We start from the raw sequence: 14,530 nt of genomic DNA, 5'->3' as shown, positions 1-14,530 counted from the left end.
TGGTCTCGATCTCCTGACCTCGTGATCCGCCCGTCTCGGCCTCCCAAAGTGCTGGGATTACAGGCTTGAGCCACCGCGCCTGGCCTATAGTTTATGTTTAATTGCTGTATTTAATCTAAAAGTAGAGTTGGGCCATTTATTTTGCTTAAACTTGGGGGTGTTTGACATCAATATCGTAGGAGGGGGTCTCTGAAGGTGAGAGAAGATAAAGTGGAGCGTAGCGAGCTTCCTTTTCTGAAAAGAAAGGAACTTCTTGTAAAGACTGTTCATCCATGCATTAACTCTGCACATTGTGAGACTTGTGAACTACAAAAGAAAGCATGAAAGTTGTGAGAATAGGATACCTTGTCTAGAGCATAGACTTGAATAGCAGACAGACTTGGATAGATTCCGTCTTTGGTACTTAACAGATGCTGCTTGCACAAGGCACTTCATCCTGCGGAGCTTTAATTTTCTCATCTACAGAATGCAGGAAAGCAAAGGTTCTCTTGACAATAAGGGGTTATATCTAAAGAGCCTAGCATTGTTTCTGACCTGTAATAGACCCTCAGTTAAATAATAGCTGCTATTATTTCTGGGTTTATTGTTACTCATTAAAGTAGGATTTTTTTTTAATCTGTGAATTTGAATTCCAAAGAATTCAGTCCTGCGAACTTAGAAATTGGGTAGATGCTTAAACTTACTCTGTTCACATCTTTTTGGTGAGATTATGAAAAATGTTTGTTTTATTTAGTATCCCAGCATCATTAATGACATTGACCCATTTTCTTACCCTTCTCAAAATTTATGCAATGTATAATAACTATTAGGTCTAACAAAATGGAAGAATTGTAAATAATTACAACAGAGATTACATACCCCATCTCTAAAAAAAAAAAATGTAAGCCAGCCCTTGTGGCATGTGCCTATAGTCCCGCTACTCAGGAGGCTGATGTGGGAGGATCTCCTTGAGCCCAGGAGTTTGAGGCTGCCATGAACTATGATTGTGCCACTGCACTCTAGCCTGGGTGACCATGAGACTCCGATTCTTAAAAAAAAAAAAAAATAATTGCTCAATAAATGTTGAACTGAATGTTATTTATTGCTTTTACATGTAAGCTTTTTCTCTTTAGGATATGGAGGCACAGCAAGTTAATGAAGCAGAATCAGCAAGAGAACAGTTACAGGATCTGCACGACCAAATAGCTGGGCAAAAAGCATCTAAACAAGAACTAGAGACAGAACTGGAGCGACTGAAGCAGGTCAGGATTTGAGATTGATGACTACTGAGACTCTGTCCTCTAGCAGTCATATGCGGAGACCTCCCAGGAAAGCAGCTTACTGAAATTTTTAGAGTATGGGCTCAGGGTTACCCCACAAGTTCCTCCTGCCTTCCCATCCCATCTGAAGGGGTGGCCTGCCCCTCCACACCTGTGGGTATATCTTGTCAGGTAGGACAAGAGACTGAGAAAAGAAATAAGACACAGAGACAAAGTACAGAGAAAGAACAGTGGGCCCAGGGGACCAGTGCTCAGCATGCAGAGGACCTGCATCGGCACCGGTCTCTGAGTTCCCTCAGTATTTATTGATTACTATTTTCACTATTGCAGCAAGAGGAATGCGGTGGGAGAGCAGGGTGATAGTGGGGAGAAGGTCAGCAAGAAAACATGTGAACAAAGGAATCTGTGTCACAAACAAGTTCAAGGGAGGGTACTATGCCTGGATGTGCACGTAGGCCAGATTTATGCTTCTCTCACCCAAACATCAGAGGAGTAAAGAGTAACAGAGCAGCATTGCTGCCAACATGTCTCACCTCCCGCCACAGGGCGGTTTTTCTCCTATCTCAGAATAGAACAAATGTTCGGGTGTTATACCGAGACATTCAGTTCCCAGGGGCAGGCAGGAGAAGGAAGCCTTGCTCTTATCTCAACTGCAAGAGGCTTTCCTCTTTTACCACTCGTCCTCAGCACAGACCCTTCACGGGTGTGTCAGTCTGGGGAACGGTCAGGTCTTTCCCATCCCACAAGGCCATATCTCAGGCTATCACATGGGGAGAAACCTTGGCCAATACTCGGCTTTCCAGGGCAGAGGTCCCTTTGGCTTTCCACAGTGCATTGTGCCCCTGGTTTATCAAGAATGGAGAATGGCAATGACTTTAACCAAGCATACTGCCTGTAAACATTTTGTTAACAAGGCACATCCTCCACAGCCCTAGATCCCTTAAACCTTGATTCCATACAACACATGTTTTTGTGAGCTCAAGGTTGGGGCACAGAGTTACAGATTAACAGCATCTCGGGGCAAAGCAATTGTTCAGGGTACAGGTCAAAATGGAGTTTCTTATGTCTTCCTTTTCTACAGAGACACAGTAACAGTCTGATCTCTCTTTCTTTTCCCTACACCATCTTCCTTGATTTTTGTTTCTTATCAGATGAGAAATGGAGGCACAGAATGGTGATGGCACTTGCCTGGTACAACTAATTAAAGATGGAATAGAACCAAGGTTTCCTGTTTCTGAGCCCAGAATGCTTTCTGTTACCCTGTCTGTATTTTGTTATATCTCCTAGTATAGAAAACTTCAAAACATATTATATTCATCAGTTGGTTTTCATAGTTTATTGCATTTGTGCTTTCTAGGAACAACAGTAAATATTATTTAATAAAAATACAGATACAATGTTAGTACCATATTAACGGTTCTTTCTGCTTGAGAAAAAAGTCTTATACAGACTCTTCTAACAAATCATGTTTAAAATTATATTTCATTGTTCAATTAACAGTTGTATGCTCCCAAGCCAAATTATTTTACTTTAATGTACTCATATAATAGTTTCAATATTAACACAGTTAAACGTGCCACATTTTCAGAATAAAGTTCTATATCTAATGTTAATAGCATCACTAATTTAGTAAGTGACAACATTGTTATAGGCATTTAGTACATATTATCTTATTTCCTACTCATAAGTAAATCACTACTATTCTCTTTATTTTACAGATGAGAAAACTATTCTTATAATTCTCAGTGCTTTACTGTTAATGTTTCCATCTTTGTGTATTTAAATTCTTTAAAGACATTTTTCATTAGGATTTATTACTTCTGAAACTGGTTCTCTTCTCAGAGAAATGATTTTTATTATGAAAGTTGTACTTCAAATCTGTTTCCTGAGTACTCAGTGAAAAACTCACCAAGTAACAACCTGCAGGGTATGTCATAGGCAGTTTTAGATAATTTAGTTATGAGATTAGCTGTCCTTTCAGAAATTGCATTTTAATTTATTCAAGGGACTATTATATATTAAAAGGCAACAATTTAATGTTCTTGATGCTTAATGAGATAATTTTCATTTTATTGTGGTAGATGGTTTTTACTGTGCCTCTTCCCAGTGCCTTTTTAAAATGAGGGAGTTAAGTAGAAGAAAATGGAGCTTACTGTAGCTATGGGCTATTTATTCAGTAATCAGATGTTCCAGATGGAAAGTGTTTAATCTTGCAATTGAAGAGTCCTTTAGTGCTTCTTATTAATTTAAGTAATATCAACCTAAAGTTTTGTACTTGCTAGAACTTAAAAGAAAGCAGACAAACCTTGTAAAGTGTGATTCTCCTACCCTAGTTACCTTTCTCATAATCTCTTTTCTCATCTCTCTTGATTTTTTTCCACTTGTGAGATGAACAACTTGAGCTAAATGTTTAATGGAGTCTCTAGCAGTGTGCTGCCATATCACCTTTACTTGTTCAGACAGCTCCCGAACTGCTGCTTTACTCTTCACTCTCTTCACAGTTAAGCGGTTAAGCATAAAGCTTTTGAAAGTACTCAGTAACTCTAGTTACTCCTTTTTCTCTGTTCTACATTGTATTTCAGTGATTTGGACACATTTTTGGATTGGCATGCACTTTACTGTTAGATTCTGAGCGGACTCTGAGTGATCCATTCTACAAACGAACAGTGCATTAGTGCAGTTGTTAATGAGTTTGGAGGTATTAGCCTTTTTGGGGAGATGAGCCTTCTGTCTGTAATATGAATTGCAAATAATTTTTCCCAGCTTGTCATTTGTGTTTTAGTTTGCATGGGGTTTTTATTTTGTGTTGTTGTCATGCAGAAGTTGATTTTTTTTTTTTTTTTTTTTTTTGAGATGGAGTGTCACTCTGTCACCCAGGCCAGAGTGCACTGGCGCGATCTCGGCTCACTGCAACCTGCGCCTCCTGAGTTCAAGCAATTCTCCTGCCTCAGCCTCCTGAGTAGCAGGGATTACAGATGTTCACCACTATGCCTGGCTAATTTTTGTATTTTTAGTAGAGACGGGGTTTCACCATGTTGGCCAAGGGCTGGTCTTGAACTCCTGACCTCAAGTGATCCACCTGCCTCAGCCTCCCAAAGTGCTGGGATTACAGGTGTGAGCCACCACACCCGGCCAGAAGTTGATTTTTGTGTAGTCAACTTTATCATTCTTTTCTACCAAGGCTTCTGGATTTTCAGTCACAGTGTTCCTCTTTCTGAAATTATGAAGAAATTTGCCTCTGTAGTTTTCTTCTAGTACTTTTTTGGTTTCATTTTTGCATATAAATCTTTGATTTATTAGGAATTTACTCTGATGTGTGAGGTGAGCTACAGATCCAACCTAATTTTCTTCCATATGGCTGTTTTCCTAGTATCATTTTTAAAAATGTTTATTGATTTGAGATGTCACCTTTATCATGTCCTAAAATTCTCAAGGTATCTAGATCTGCTTCTGGACTTTTATTCTCTCCCATTAGTCAGTTTGTCTGTTTATGCATCAGTACCACATTGCTTTTAATTTTTGAGATTTTATATGTTTTAATGTCTTTATGACCCGTTCTCCTTTTCAGAGATTCTGGCTTTTCTTTTTCCTTTTTTTTTTTGAGCCAGGATCTCACTCTGTCACCCAGGCTGGAGTGCAGTGGTGCAGTCACAGCTCACTGCAGCCTCAACCTCCTCAGGCTCAGGTAATCCTCCCACCTCAGCCTCCTGAGTAGCTGGGATTACAGGCACGCACCACCAAGCCCAGCGAATTTTTTTATATTCTGTAGAGATGAGGTCTCACTATGTTGCTCAGGCTGGTCTTGAACTCCTGGGCTCAAGCAATTCACCCACTTCAGCTTCCCCAAGTGCTAGAATTACAGGTGTGAGCTCCCATGCCCAACCTGGCTTTTCCTTCTTACAGTTTTCCATATGAATTCTGGAATAACTTTACGTAGTTAAAAAAAAAAAACAGCTTTTGTTTTTGTAGAGATGATGTCAAACTTATGAATTAATTAGAGGAGAATTGACATCTTTATGATGTTGTATTCCTAAGAATATGGTACGACTTTTTATATGTTCCAATATTTTTTGTACCCTTTAAAAATGTTTTAAAGTATTCTTTATATGTGTTTTACACATCTGTTGTTAAATTTGTTTTTGTTACTATTATTTATTGGGGCCTTGTTCTCATATCTTCTAACTGCTTTATATAAAACTTGATTTTTATATATTATTTTGTATTCTGCCACCTTACTGAATTATTGTTTTTCTTTGTCTCACATACTTTCCCTATTTTTAAAATGTTCCTGGTTTGTGTTTTTAATCTATTTTATGAACATTATATTGATCTTTATCATACATTTTATGAATATTTTTTCAGTTTGTTGTCATATTAATGCTGTATACCTGAGATTCTTGAAGAGATTATCCATTCTTCCTCATTACTACAAGATAAACATTTTTTTGTTTTCTGATTATTTACACTGTTAATATTTATTACAAGCCTTTGTTTACAATACATACTGAAGTGCTAACTTTTCATCAGACCCATCCAAGTCTGTTATTCACTCAGTTATATACTCATTGTATAATACACTCAGTTATACACTGAGTTATATGCTCAGCACATACCGATTGTCTACCATGTGCCAGGCACTGATTTAGGTACTGAGGATGGAATAGGGTACACTTATTTCGCTTCTGTTTTGTTTGTGCCTCACTTTGTAGGAGTTCCACTATATAGAAGAAGATCTTTATCGAACAAAGAACACATTGCAAAGCAGAATTAAAGATCGAGAAGAAGAAATTCAAAAACTCAGGAATCAGGTATGAATCACTATTCACAATTTGTGAAAAGATGCCACTGGAAAAGCTACATTTTTTACGAAAGGACACAGTAAAACCTTTCCCCATGTTTTCACCTGAGTTCTGTTGTAACAGTGGTGGCATAAGTTCTTTTCAACCTGGTATAGAAATTTCATCTAATGCCATTTGAGTCTACATTTGTTCTGTTCTATGATTTGCTTCTTATGGAAGTATCTTGTAGCCAGAGTCACCAAGTAGATGAGAATTACCCCGGAATTTCAGACCTTTGGACTTCAGTGTGGGTACACTGATTGCCAGTTTCATAATTGTGATTTCATTTTCCTAAGAAAAATGTAATGATAAATCTTCCTATTAATGGTCGATCGGTGTTCCATAAAGTCACCAAGATCTTTTTTTAACCCTGAAAATGTAAAACATGCAGAAAATAATGACACTCATGTGCCTGCCACCCAGACTTACCAAAGCCTTTATCATTAGTTGATAGACTCATGCATTCACGTTCCCTGTAATTGTAGTTGTCCTTTCCTTCTTTAGGTTTACATGATTGATTTAATGGACTTAATAATAATTTGAATAATTTACATAAAGATTTATTCTTTATTTTTTAGTTAATGGCTTAGTTTGAACTATGAAAAGTCAAATAATTTTGGTCTTTTAAGTTTCCAGACTTGATAGTAGTCCATAATTTGAAATGTTTTGAAATATTTTGTCTTAATTTTTCTTTTTCTTTTTTTTTTTTTGAGACGGAGTCTGACTCTGTCACCCAGGCTGGAGCGCAGTGGCGCGATCTCAGCTCACTGCAAGCTCTGCCTCCCGGGTTCACACCATTCTCCTGTCTCAGCCTCCCGAGTAGCTGGGACTACAGGCGCTGCCACCACGCCCAGCTAATTTTTTGTATTTTTAATAGAGATGGGGTTTCACCATGTTAGCCAGGACTTATTTTTTATAAGAGTTGAGAACATCGCACTGATTTAAGCATTCCCTTCTTCCCTTGCCTATTTTGTGAAATACTTATAAATGGTAACATGATGTGCTAGCAGAAAGTCAAAGAAAAGAAGAAGCAAAAACTACTAACTGGTTTAATCCTTAAACATTTCTATATTTGCTAAATATTTATTGAGTATCTACTGTATCTGAAGTATTGCACCATTTTTGTTAATCAAGAATTAGGCCAGGTGAGGTAGTTCATGCTTGAAATCCCAACACTTTGGGAGACCAAGTCAGGAGGACTGCTTGAGCTCAGCAGTTTGAGACCAGCCTGGGCAATATAGTGAGACCTTGTCTCTACAAAAAGTAAAAAAATTAGGCGTGGTGGCACACACTTGTAGTCCCAGCTACTTAGAGGCTGATATCAGAGGATCACTTGAGCGTGGGAGGTCAAGGCTGCAGTGAGCTCTCAGTGCACCACTACACTCCACCTTGAGTGACAGAGTGAGACACTGTCTCAAAAAAAAAAAAAATTAACCATAGGGTGGCTTATGCCTGTAGTCCTAACTACTTGGGAGGCTGAGGCAGGGAGATCACTTGACGTCAGGAGTTCAAGATCAGCCTGGGCAACATAGTGAGACCCTCATATCTAAAAAATATTTTTAATTAGGTGCATGGTGGCATGTACCTGTAAGTCCCAGCTACTTGGGAGGCTAAGACATGAGGGTCACATGAGCCCAGGAGTTCAAGGCTGCAGTGAGCTATGATCACCCCACTGTACTCTAGCATGGGCAGCAGAGAGAGACTTTGTTTCTTAAAAAGAAAGAAAGAACCATAGGAAGATTTCTCTTAAAGGTTTTTCATCAAATTAGAAGACAGAAAAACCTTTCTCCCGTAGAATTAAGTTAACTTGTACAATTTGAAAAGAGAGCAGCATCTTAATACATTGCCAAAAAAAAAAAAAAAAATCACACATTGGAGTGACTTAAGATTTATTCTGAATGCACAATAAAGAATTATGCTTATCATATTACTTTTGGGCTTTCTGTATGTAAGTTAAAAAAAAATAGGTTGCCAGTTTTGAATATTTTTTCATTTTTCGCGCCTGTAATCTCAGCACTTTGGGAGGCAAAGGTGGGCAGATCACTTGAGGCCAGGAGGTCAAGACTAGTCAGGCCAACATAGCAAAACCCTGTCTCTACTGAAAATACAAAAAAATTAACTGGGCATGTGGTGTGGACCTGTAATTCCAGCTACTTGGGAGGCTGAGACAGGAGAATCACTTGAACCCAGAAGGCAGAGGTTGCAGTAAGCCAAGATTGTGCCGCTACACTCCAGTCTGGGTGACAGAGCCAGACTCTATCTCAAAAAAAAGAAAATATTGCATGGGAGTAGATGAAAACATACAGAGAAAAACATGAACCTTTATTTTTATCCCCTAATTAGACTTGTAAAGTTACCAAAAATTAATTTGAGATGATGCTAAGCTCTAAGCTATAAAGCGTCTAGGAGAAAGTATAGGAGAATCGTTGTGCAATTTTCAGGCTGACAGATATCTTAGAGAAGATACAAAAAGCACTAACTGTAGAAGAAAATGATAAATTGCTATTCATAAAAATTAAAATTTTCTTCTCTTCAAAAGACATCATTATAAAAATGAAAACAGGTAAGCCACAGACTGGGAGATAATATTTTCTCTCTCTATGTATATACATATATCTGATAAAGGATTTATAACCAGGATAAGAACTCTTAATAATAAGGTACACAGCCATTTCTTTTAAGTAGGTAAAAGACTTGAGGCCGGGCGCGGTGGCTCAAGCCTGTAATCCCAGCACTTTGGGAGGCCGAGACGGGCGGATCACGAGGTCAGGAGATCGAGACCATCCTGGCGAACACGGTGAAACCCCGTCTCTACTAAAAAATACAAAAAAACTAGCCGGGTGAGGTGGTGGGCGCCTGTAATCCCAGCCACTTGGGAGGCTGAGGCAGGAGAATGGCGTGAACCCGGGAGGCGGAGCTTGCAGTGAGCTGAGATCCGGCCACTGCACTCCAGCCCGGGCGACAGAGCGAGACTCCGTCTCAAAAAAAAAAAAAAAAAAAAAAAAGACTTGAATAGACCCTTCCAAAAAGAAGAAAAAAACATACCTTGTTTTATTGCATTTCTCTTTATTGCAGTTTGCAGATACTGCATTTTTACCAAATTGAAAGTTTGTGGCAACCCCGCATCAAGCAAGTCTATCCACACCATTTTTCCAACAGCATATGATCACTTCATGTCTGTGTCACATTTTGGTAATTGTCACAATATTTCTGATTTTTTTATTATATCTGTTGTGGTGATCTGTGATCAGTGACCTTTCATGTAACTATTGTAATTGTATTTGGGGCACTACAAACTGCACCCACGTAAGACAGTGAACTTAATCCATAAATGTGTGTGTTCTGACAGCTCCATCAACTGGCCATTCCCACATCTCTTTCCCTGTCCTCAGGCCTTTCTAGTCTTTGAGACACAGCAGTATTGAAATTAGGCCAATTAGTAAATCTATAGTGGCCTCTAGGTGTTCAAGTGAAAGGAAGAGTCACATGTTTCTCACATTAAGTGAAAAGCTGGAAATGATTAAGCTTAGTGAGGAAGGCATGTCAAAAGGCAAGACAGGCCAAAGACTAGGCCTATTGCACCAGTTAGCCAAGTTTTAAATGCAAAGTTCTTGAAGGAAATTAAAAGTGCTACTCTAGTGAACACACGAATGATAAGAAAGCCAAACATCCTTATTGCTGACAAGGAGAAAGTTTGAGTGGTCTGGATAGATCAGACCAGCCACAATGTTCCTTTAAGCAAAAGCCTAATCCAGAGCAAGGCCCTAACTTTCTTCAATTCTATGAAGGCTAAGAGAGTTGAGGAAGCTGCAGAAGAGAAGTTTGAAGCTAGCAGAGGTTTGGTTTATGAGGCATAAGGAAAGAAGCCATCTCCTAAATGTAAAAATACAAAGTGAAGCAGCAAGTGCTAATGGAGAAACTGCTGTAAGTTATCTGGGAGATCTAGCTAAGATCATTGATGAAAATGGCTGCACTAAACAATAGATTTTCAATGTAGATGAAACAGCCTTCTATTGGAAGAAAATGCTATCTAGGACTTTCATAGCTGGAGAGGAGAAATCAATGCCTGGATTCAAAGCTTCAGAGGACAGGCTGACTCTCTTGTTAGGGGCTCATGCTGCTGGTGACTTTGAGTTAAAGCCAGTGCTCATTTACAATTCTGCAAATCCTAAGACTCTTAAGAATGATGCTCAGTCTGTGCCGCCTGTGCTCTGTACAGGGAACAACAAAGCCTGAGTGACAGCACATCTGTTCACAGCATGGTTTATTGAGTATTTTAAGCTCACTGTTGAGACCTACTGCTCAGAATAAAAAATTCCTTTTAAAATATTACTGCTTATTGACAACACTCCTGGTCACCCAAGAACTCTAATAGAGCCGTACAAGGAGATTAATGTTGTTTTCATACCTGCTAATACAATATCCATTTGGCAGCCCAAGGTATAATTTTGACTTTCAAGTCTCATTATTTAATTAAATTAATTAACTTTCTTATTTTTATTTCTTGAGACAGAACCTGATTCTGTTGCCCAGACTGGAGTGCAGTGGCCTGATCTCAGCTCACTGTAACCTCTACCTCTTGGGTTCAAGCAGTTCTTGTGCCTGAGTCTCCCAAGTAACTGGGATTACTGGTGTGTGCCACTACAGTGGGCTAATTTTTGTATTTTTGGTAGAGATGGGGTTTTGCCATGTTGGCCAGGTTGGTCTCGAACTCCTGGCCTCAAGCAATCCATCTGCCTCAGCCTCCGAAAGTTCTGGGATTACAGGCATGAGCCACTGCACCTGACCAGTTAATTTGAGACAAGGTCCCACTCTGTCACCCAGACTGGAATGCAGTGGTGTGATTTTGGCTCACTGTAACCTCCACCTCCTGGGCTCAAGTGATCCTCCAACCTCAGTTTCCCAAGTGGCTGGGATTACAAGTGTAAGCTACCACGCCTGGCTAATTTTGTTTATTGTTTTTAGAAATTAGGTCTCACTATGTTCCCCAGGCTGGTCTTAAACTCCTAGGCTCAAGTAATCCTCCCCTCTCAGCCTCCCAGAGTGCCTAGATTACAGGAGTGAGCCACCATGCCTGGTGAGTCTTATCGCTTAAGACATACTTTTTATAAGGCTATTACTGCCATAGATTCCTCAATTGGATCTTGAGGCACAGTCAATTGAGAACCTTCTGGAAAGGATTCACTACACTAGATGCCATTAAGAACATTTGTGATTCATGGGAGGAGGCCAAAATATCAACATTAACAGGAGTGTGGAAGAAACTGATTCCAACCCTCAAGGATGGCTTTGAGGAGTTCAAGACTTCATTGGAGGAAGTAATTGCACATGTGGTAGAAATAGCCAGAGAACTAGAATTAGAAATGGAGCCTGAAGATGTGGCTAAATTGCTGCAATCTCATTATAAAACTTAAAACAGATGAGGAATTGCTTCTTACTGATGAGCTAAGAAAGTGGTTTCTTAAGATGGAATCCACTTTTGGTGAAGATCCTGTGAACATTGTTGAAATGACAACAAAGAATTTAGAATACTATATTAACTTAGTTGATGAAGCAGTGGCAGGGTGTGAAAGGATTGACTCCAGTTTTGAAAGATGTTCTGCTGTGAGTAAAATGCTATCAAGCATCGTTACATGCTACTGGGAAATCTTTCGTGAAAGGAAGAATCCATCAATTTGACAAACTTTGTTGTTATCTTATTTTAAGAAATTACCACATCCACCCCCAGCCTTCAGCAGCCACCATTCTGATCAGTCAGCAGCCATCAACATCAAGGCAAGACTCTCCATCAACAAAAAGATTAGGACTCACTGAAGGCTCAAATGATGGTTAGCGTGTTTATTTAAAGCAAGCATGGGCCGGGTGTGGTGGTTCACACCTGTAATCCCAGCACTTTGGGAGGCTGAGGCGGGTGGATCATCTGAAGTCAGGAGTTCGAGACCAGCCTGACCAGCATGGTGAAATCCCATCTCTACTAAAAATACAAAATTAGCCAGGCATGGTGGCAGGCATCTGTAATCCCAGCTACTCAGGAGGCTGAGGGAGGAGAATCACTTGAACCCGAGAGGCAGAGGTTTCAGTGAGCCGAGATCACACCATCGCACTCCAGCCTGGGCGGCAGAGTGAAACTCCGTCTCAAAAAAAAAGCAAACTTGTCCGACCCATAGTCAACCCAACACAAATTCGTAAACTTAAATCATTATGAGATTTTTTTGTGAGTTTTTTTTTTTTTTTAGCTCATCAGCTATCATTAGTGTTAGTGTATTTTATGTGTGGCCCAAGATAATTCTTCCACTGGGGCCCAGGAAAGCCAAAAGATTGGACATCCCTGATTTAAAATATGCACATTGTTATTTTAGACATAATGCTACTGCACTCTTAATACACTACAGTATATTGTAAATACAGCTTTTTGTTGTTGTTGTTTTTGGAGACAGGATATTGCTTTGTCACCTGGGCTGGAGTGCAGTGGTGCGATGGCAGCTCACTACAGCCTCGACCTCCCAGGCTCTAGTGGTCCTCCTACCTCAGCCCCCCCAAGGAGCTGGGACTACAGGCATGCGCCACCACACTTGGCTAATTTGTAAAATTTTTGTAGAGGTGGGGTCTTAATATATTGCCCAAACTGGTTTTGAATTCCTGGACTCAAGCAGTCCTACCTTGACCTCCCAAAGTACTGGAATTACATGCGTGAGTCACCACACCTGGCCTAACTATAACTTTTATATGCACTGAGAAACCAAAAAATTCATATGACTGACTTTATTGCAATATTCACTTTATTCCAGTGGACCAAACCCATATTATCTTTGAGGTGTGCCTGTATGTGAATGATGAAATAAGCATGTGAATAGGTGCTCAGAGTCATCACTAAGGTATACTACCACACACCCACTAGAATGGCTGAAATGGAAAAGATTGGCAGTAGCACGTGTTGGTGAGGATGTGGTGCAGCTGGAACTCTCACCCGCTGCTGGTAGAAGTGCACAGCAGCACAACCACTTTGGAAAACTGGCTATTTCTGATAAGGCTAACACACATCTAACCTGTGACCTTAGGTATTTACCCAGTGTAAATGAAGACGTATGACCACAAGAAGACTTGTACATGAATATTTATAACATGCTTGTTCATAAATAGCCCAAATTGGAAACAACTCAAATGTCTATCAGCCCCTAATGGATAAACAAATTGCACACCATTCGACAAACTAACACAACTCAGATGAATTTTTTTTTTTAAAGCCATATGCAAAAGGATTCATACTATGTGATTCCACTCATAAGAAATTCAAGAATAGGCAAAACTAAATTCTGGTGATAGAAATCAGAATAGTGGTTGTCTAGGGTGATGGAAATATTCTTTGTTTTGATCTGGATGTTGGCTGTGCCGTCAAACATTTGTCACAATTCATTTTATGCTTAATACCTGGGTATTTCACTATATAGATTTTACCTTGATTAAAAAAATCTTGAAGTATGTTGATTAGGGGATCATAGTACAATCCTAAAATTGAGCATTCTTTTAAAAATAGTAAACTTTAGTTTATACTGAAATTCCATCTAGTTGTTATTTGTTGTGGTGTGCTTAATTTGTGGGGAGTGCTGTAAAGAATTCATAAGAAAGGAAGCTAATTTTTTAAGTGCCTGCCATATGACAAGTAGCATGTTAGGTGTTTTATATATTAATTTAAGTAAGCATCGTATCCATGAACAAGGAAACAGGCTCAGATTTAATAGCTTTCCCAAGATATTGTAGCTAGGAAATGTCAGAGCTGGGATTTTAAACTTAGATCAAACTTTTTTCAAACCTGTATTGATGTAGACAATGATTCTTACCCACATGAAGCTGACTTACAGTTTCATTGAGGAGGCGAAATTGACTCCCATAAAACAGCATTATCGGAGTGACTGATAAATACCAAGACACTTACCAAGAAGGCTAAGATTAACCTGGGCTAGAGTGATTGGAGAGGACTTCAACAAAGAGTATGAAGTATGTTGATTAGGGGATCACAGTGCAATATTAAAATGGAGCATTCTTTTTAAAGTAGTAAATCTTAGTTTATATTCAATATAATTCCATCTGGTAGTTATTTGTTGTGGTGTGCTGAATTTGTGGGGAGTGCTGTAAAGGATTTATAAGAAAGAAAGGCAGGTGGAGCCTAGGTAAGAGAAGAGGACTGTTTCCAAATAGAGGAAATGTGGCCGGCAAAGCAGAGGCTGGATGAGAGTAGAGGGAGATGGTGACAGACACAGACACTACCAGATAGAACATGGAACGAAGGAAGTCGTTAAGTACCAACTTTCAGCCAGAGCCTCCTAGGACAACTATCATTTACTGTCCCTAAATACCATGTGCAACAGGTGCTGTCATCTTCACGTACAGATGAGGAAACAGATTCAGAGAAGTACAGCAATTTACCCTAAGTCA

General features: G+C 39.4%; 1 protein-coding gene across 1 annotated transcript in view; it reads left to right on the top strand.

Moving 5' to 3' along the window:
* Nucleotides 1-14,530, top strand: part of GOLGA5 (golgin A5) — a 46,384-nt gene that overhangs the window by 24,477 nt on the left and 7,377 nt on the right. Inside the window, exons 8-9 of the mRNA XM_011949384.1 lie at nucleotides 1,113-1,241; nucleotides 5,969-6,067. Of these exons, the coding sequence (XP_011804774.1) occupies nucleotides 1,113-1,241; nucleotides 5,969-6,067 (228 nt within the window). The remainder of the gene's footprint in view (nucleotides 1-1,112; nucleotides 1,242-5,968; nucleotides 6,068-14,530) is intronic.

Source organism: Colobus angolensis, unplaced genomic scaffold (assembly GCF_000951035.1).
Source record: "Colobus angolensis palliatus isolate OR3802 unplaced genomic scaffold, Cang.pa_1.0 Scaffold3, whole genome shotgun sequence".
In the NCBI taxonomy this organism is placed as follows: Eukaryota; Metazoa; Chordata; class Mammalia; order Primates; family Cercopithecidae; genus Colobus; species Colobus angolensis.
This window is presented reverse-complemented; position numbering and strand designations above follow the sequence as displayed.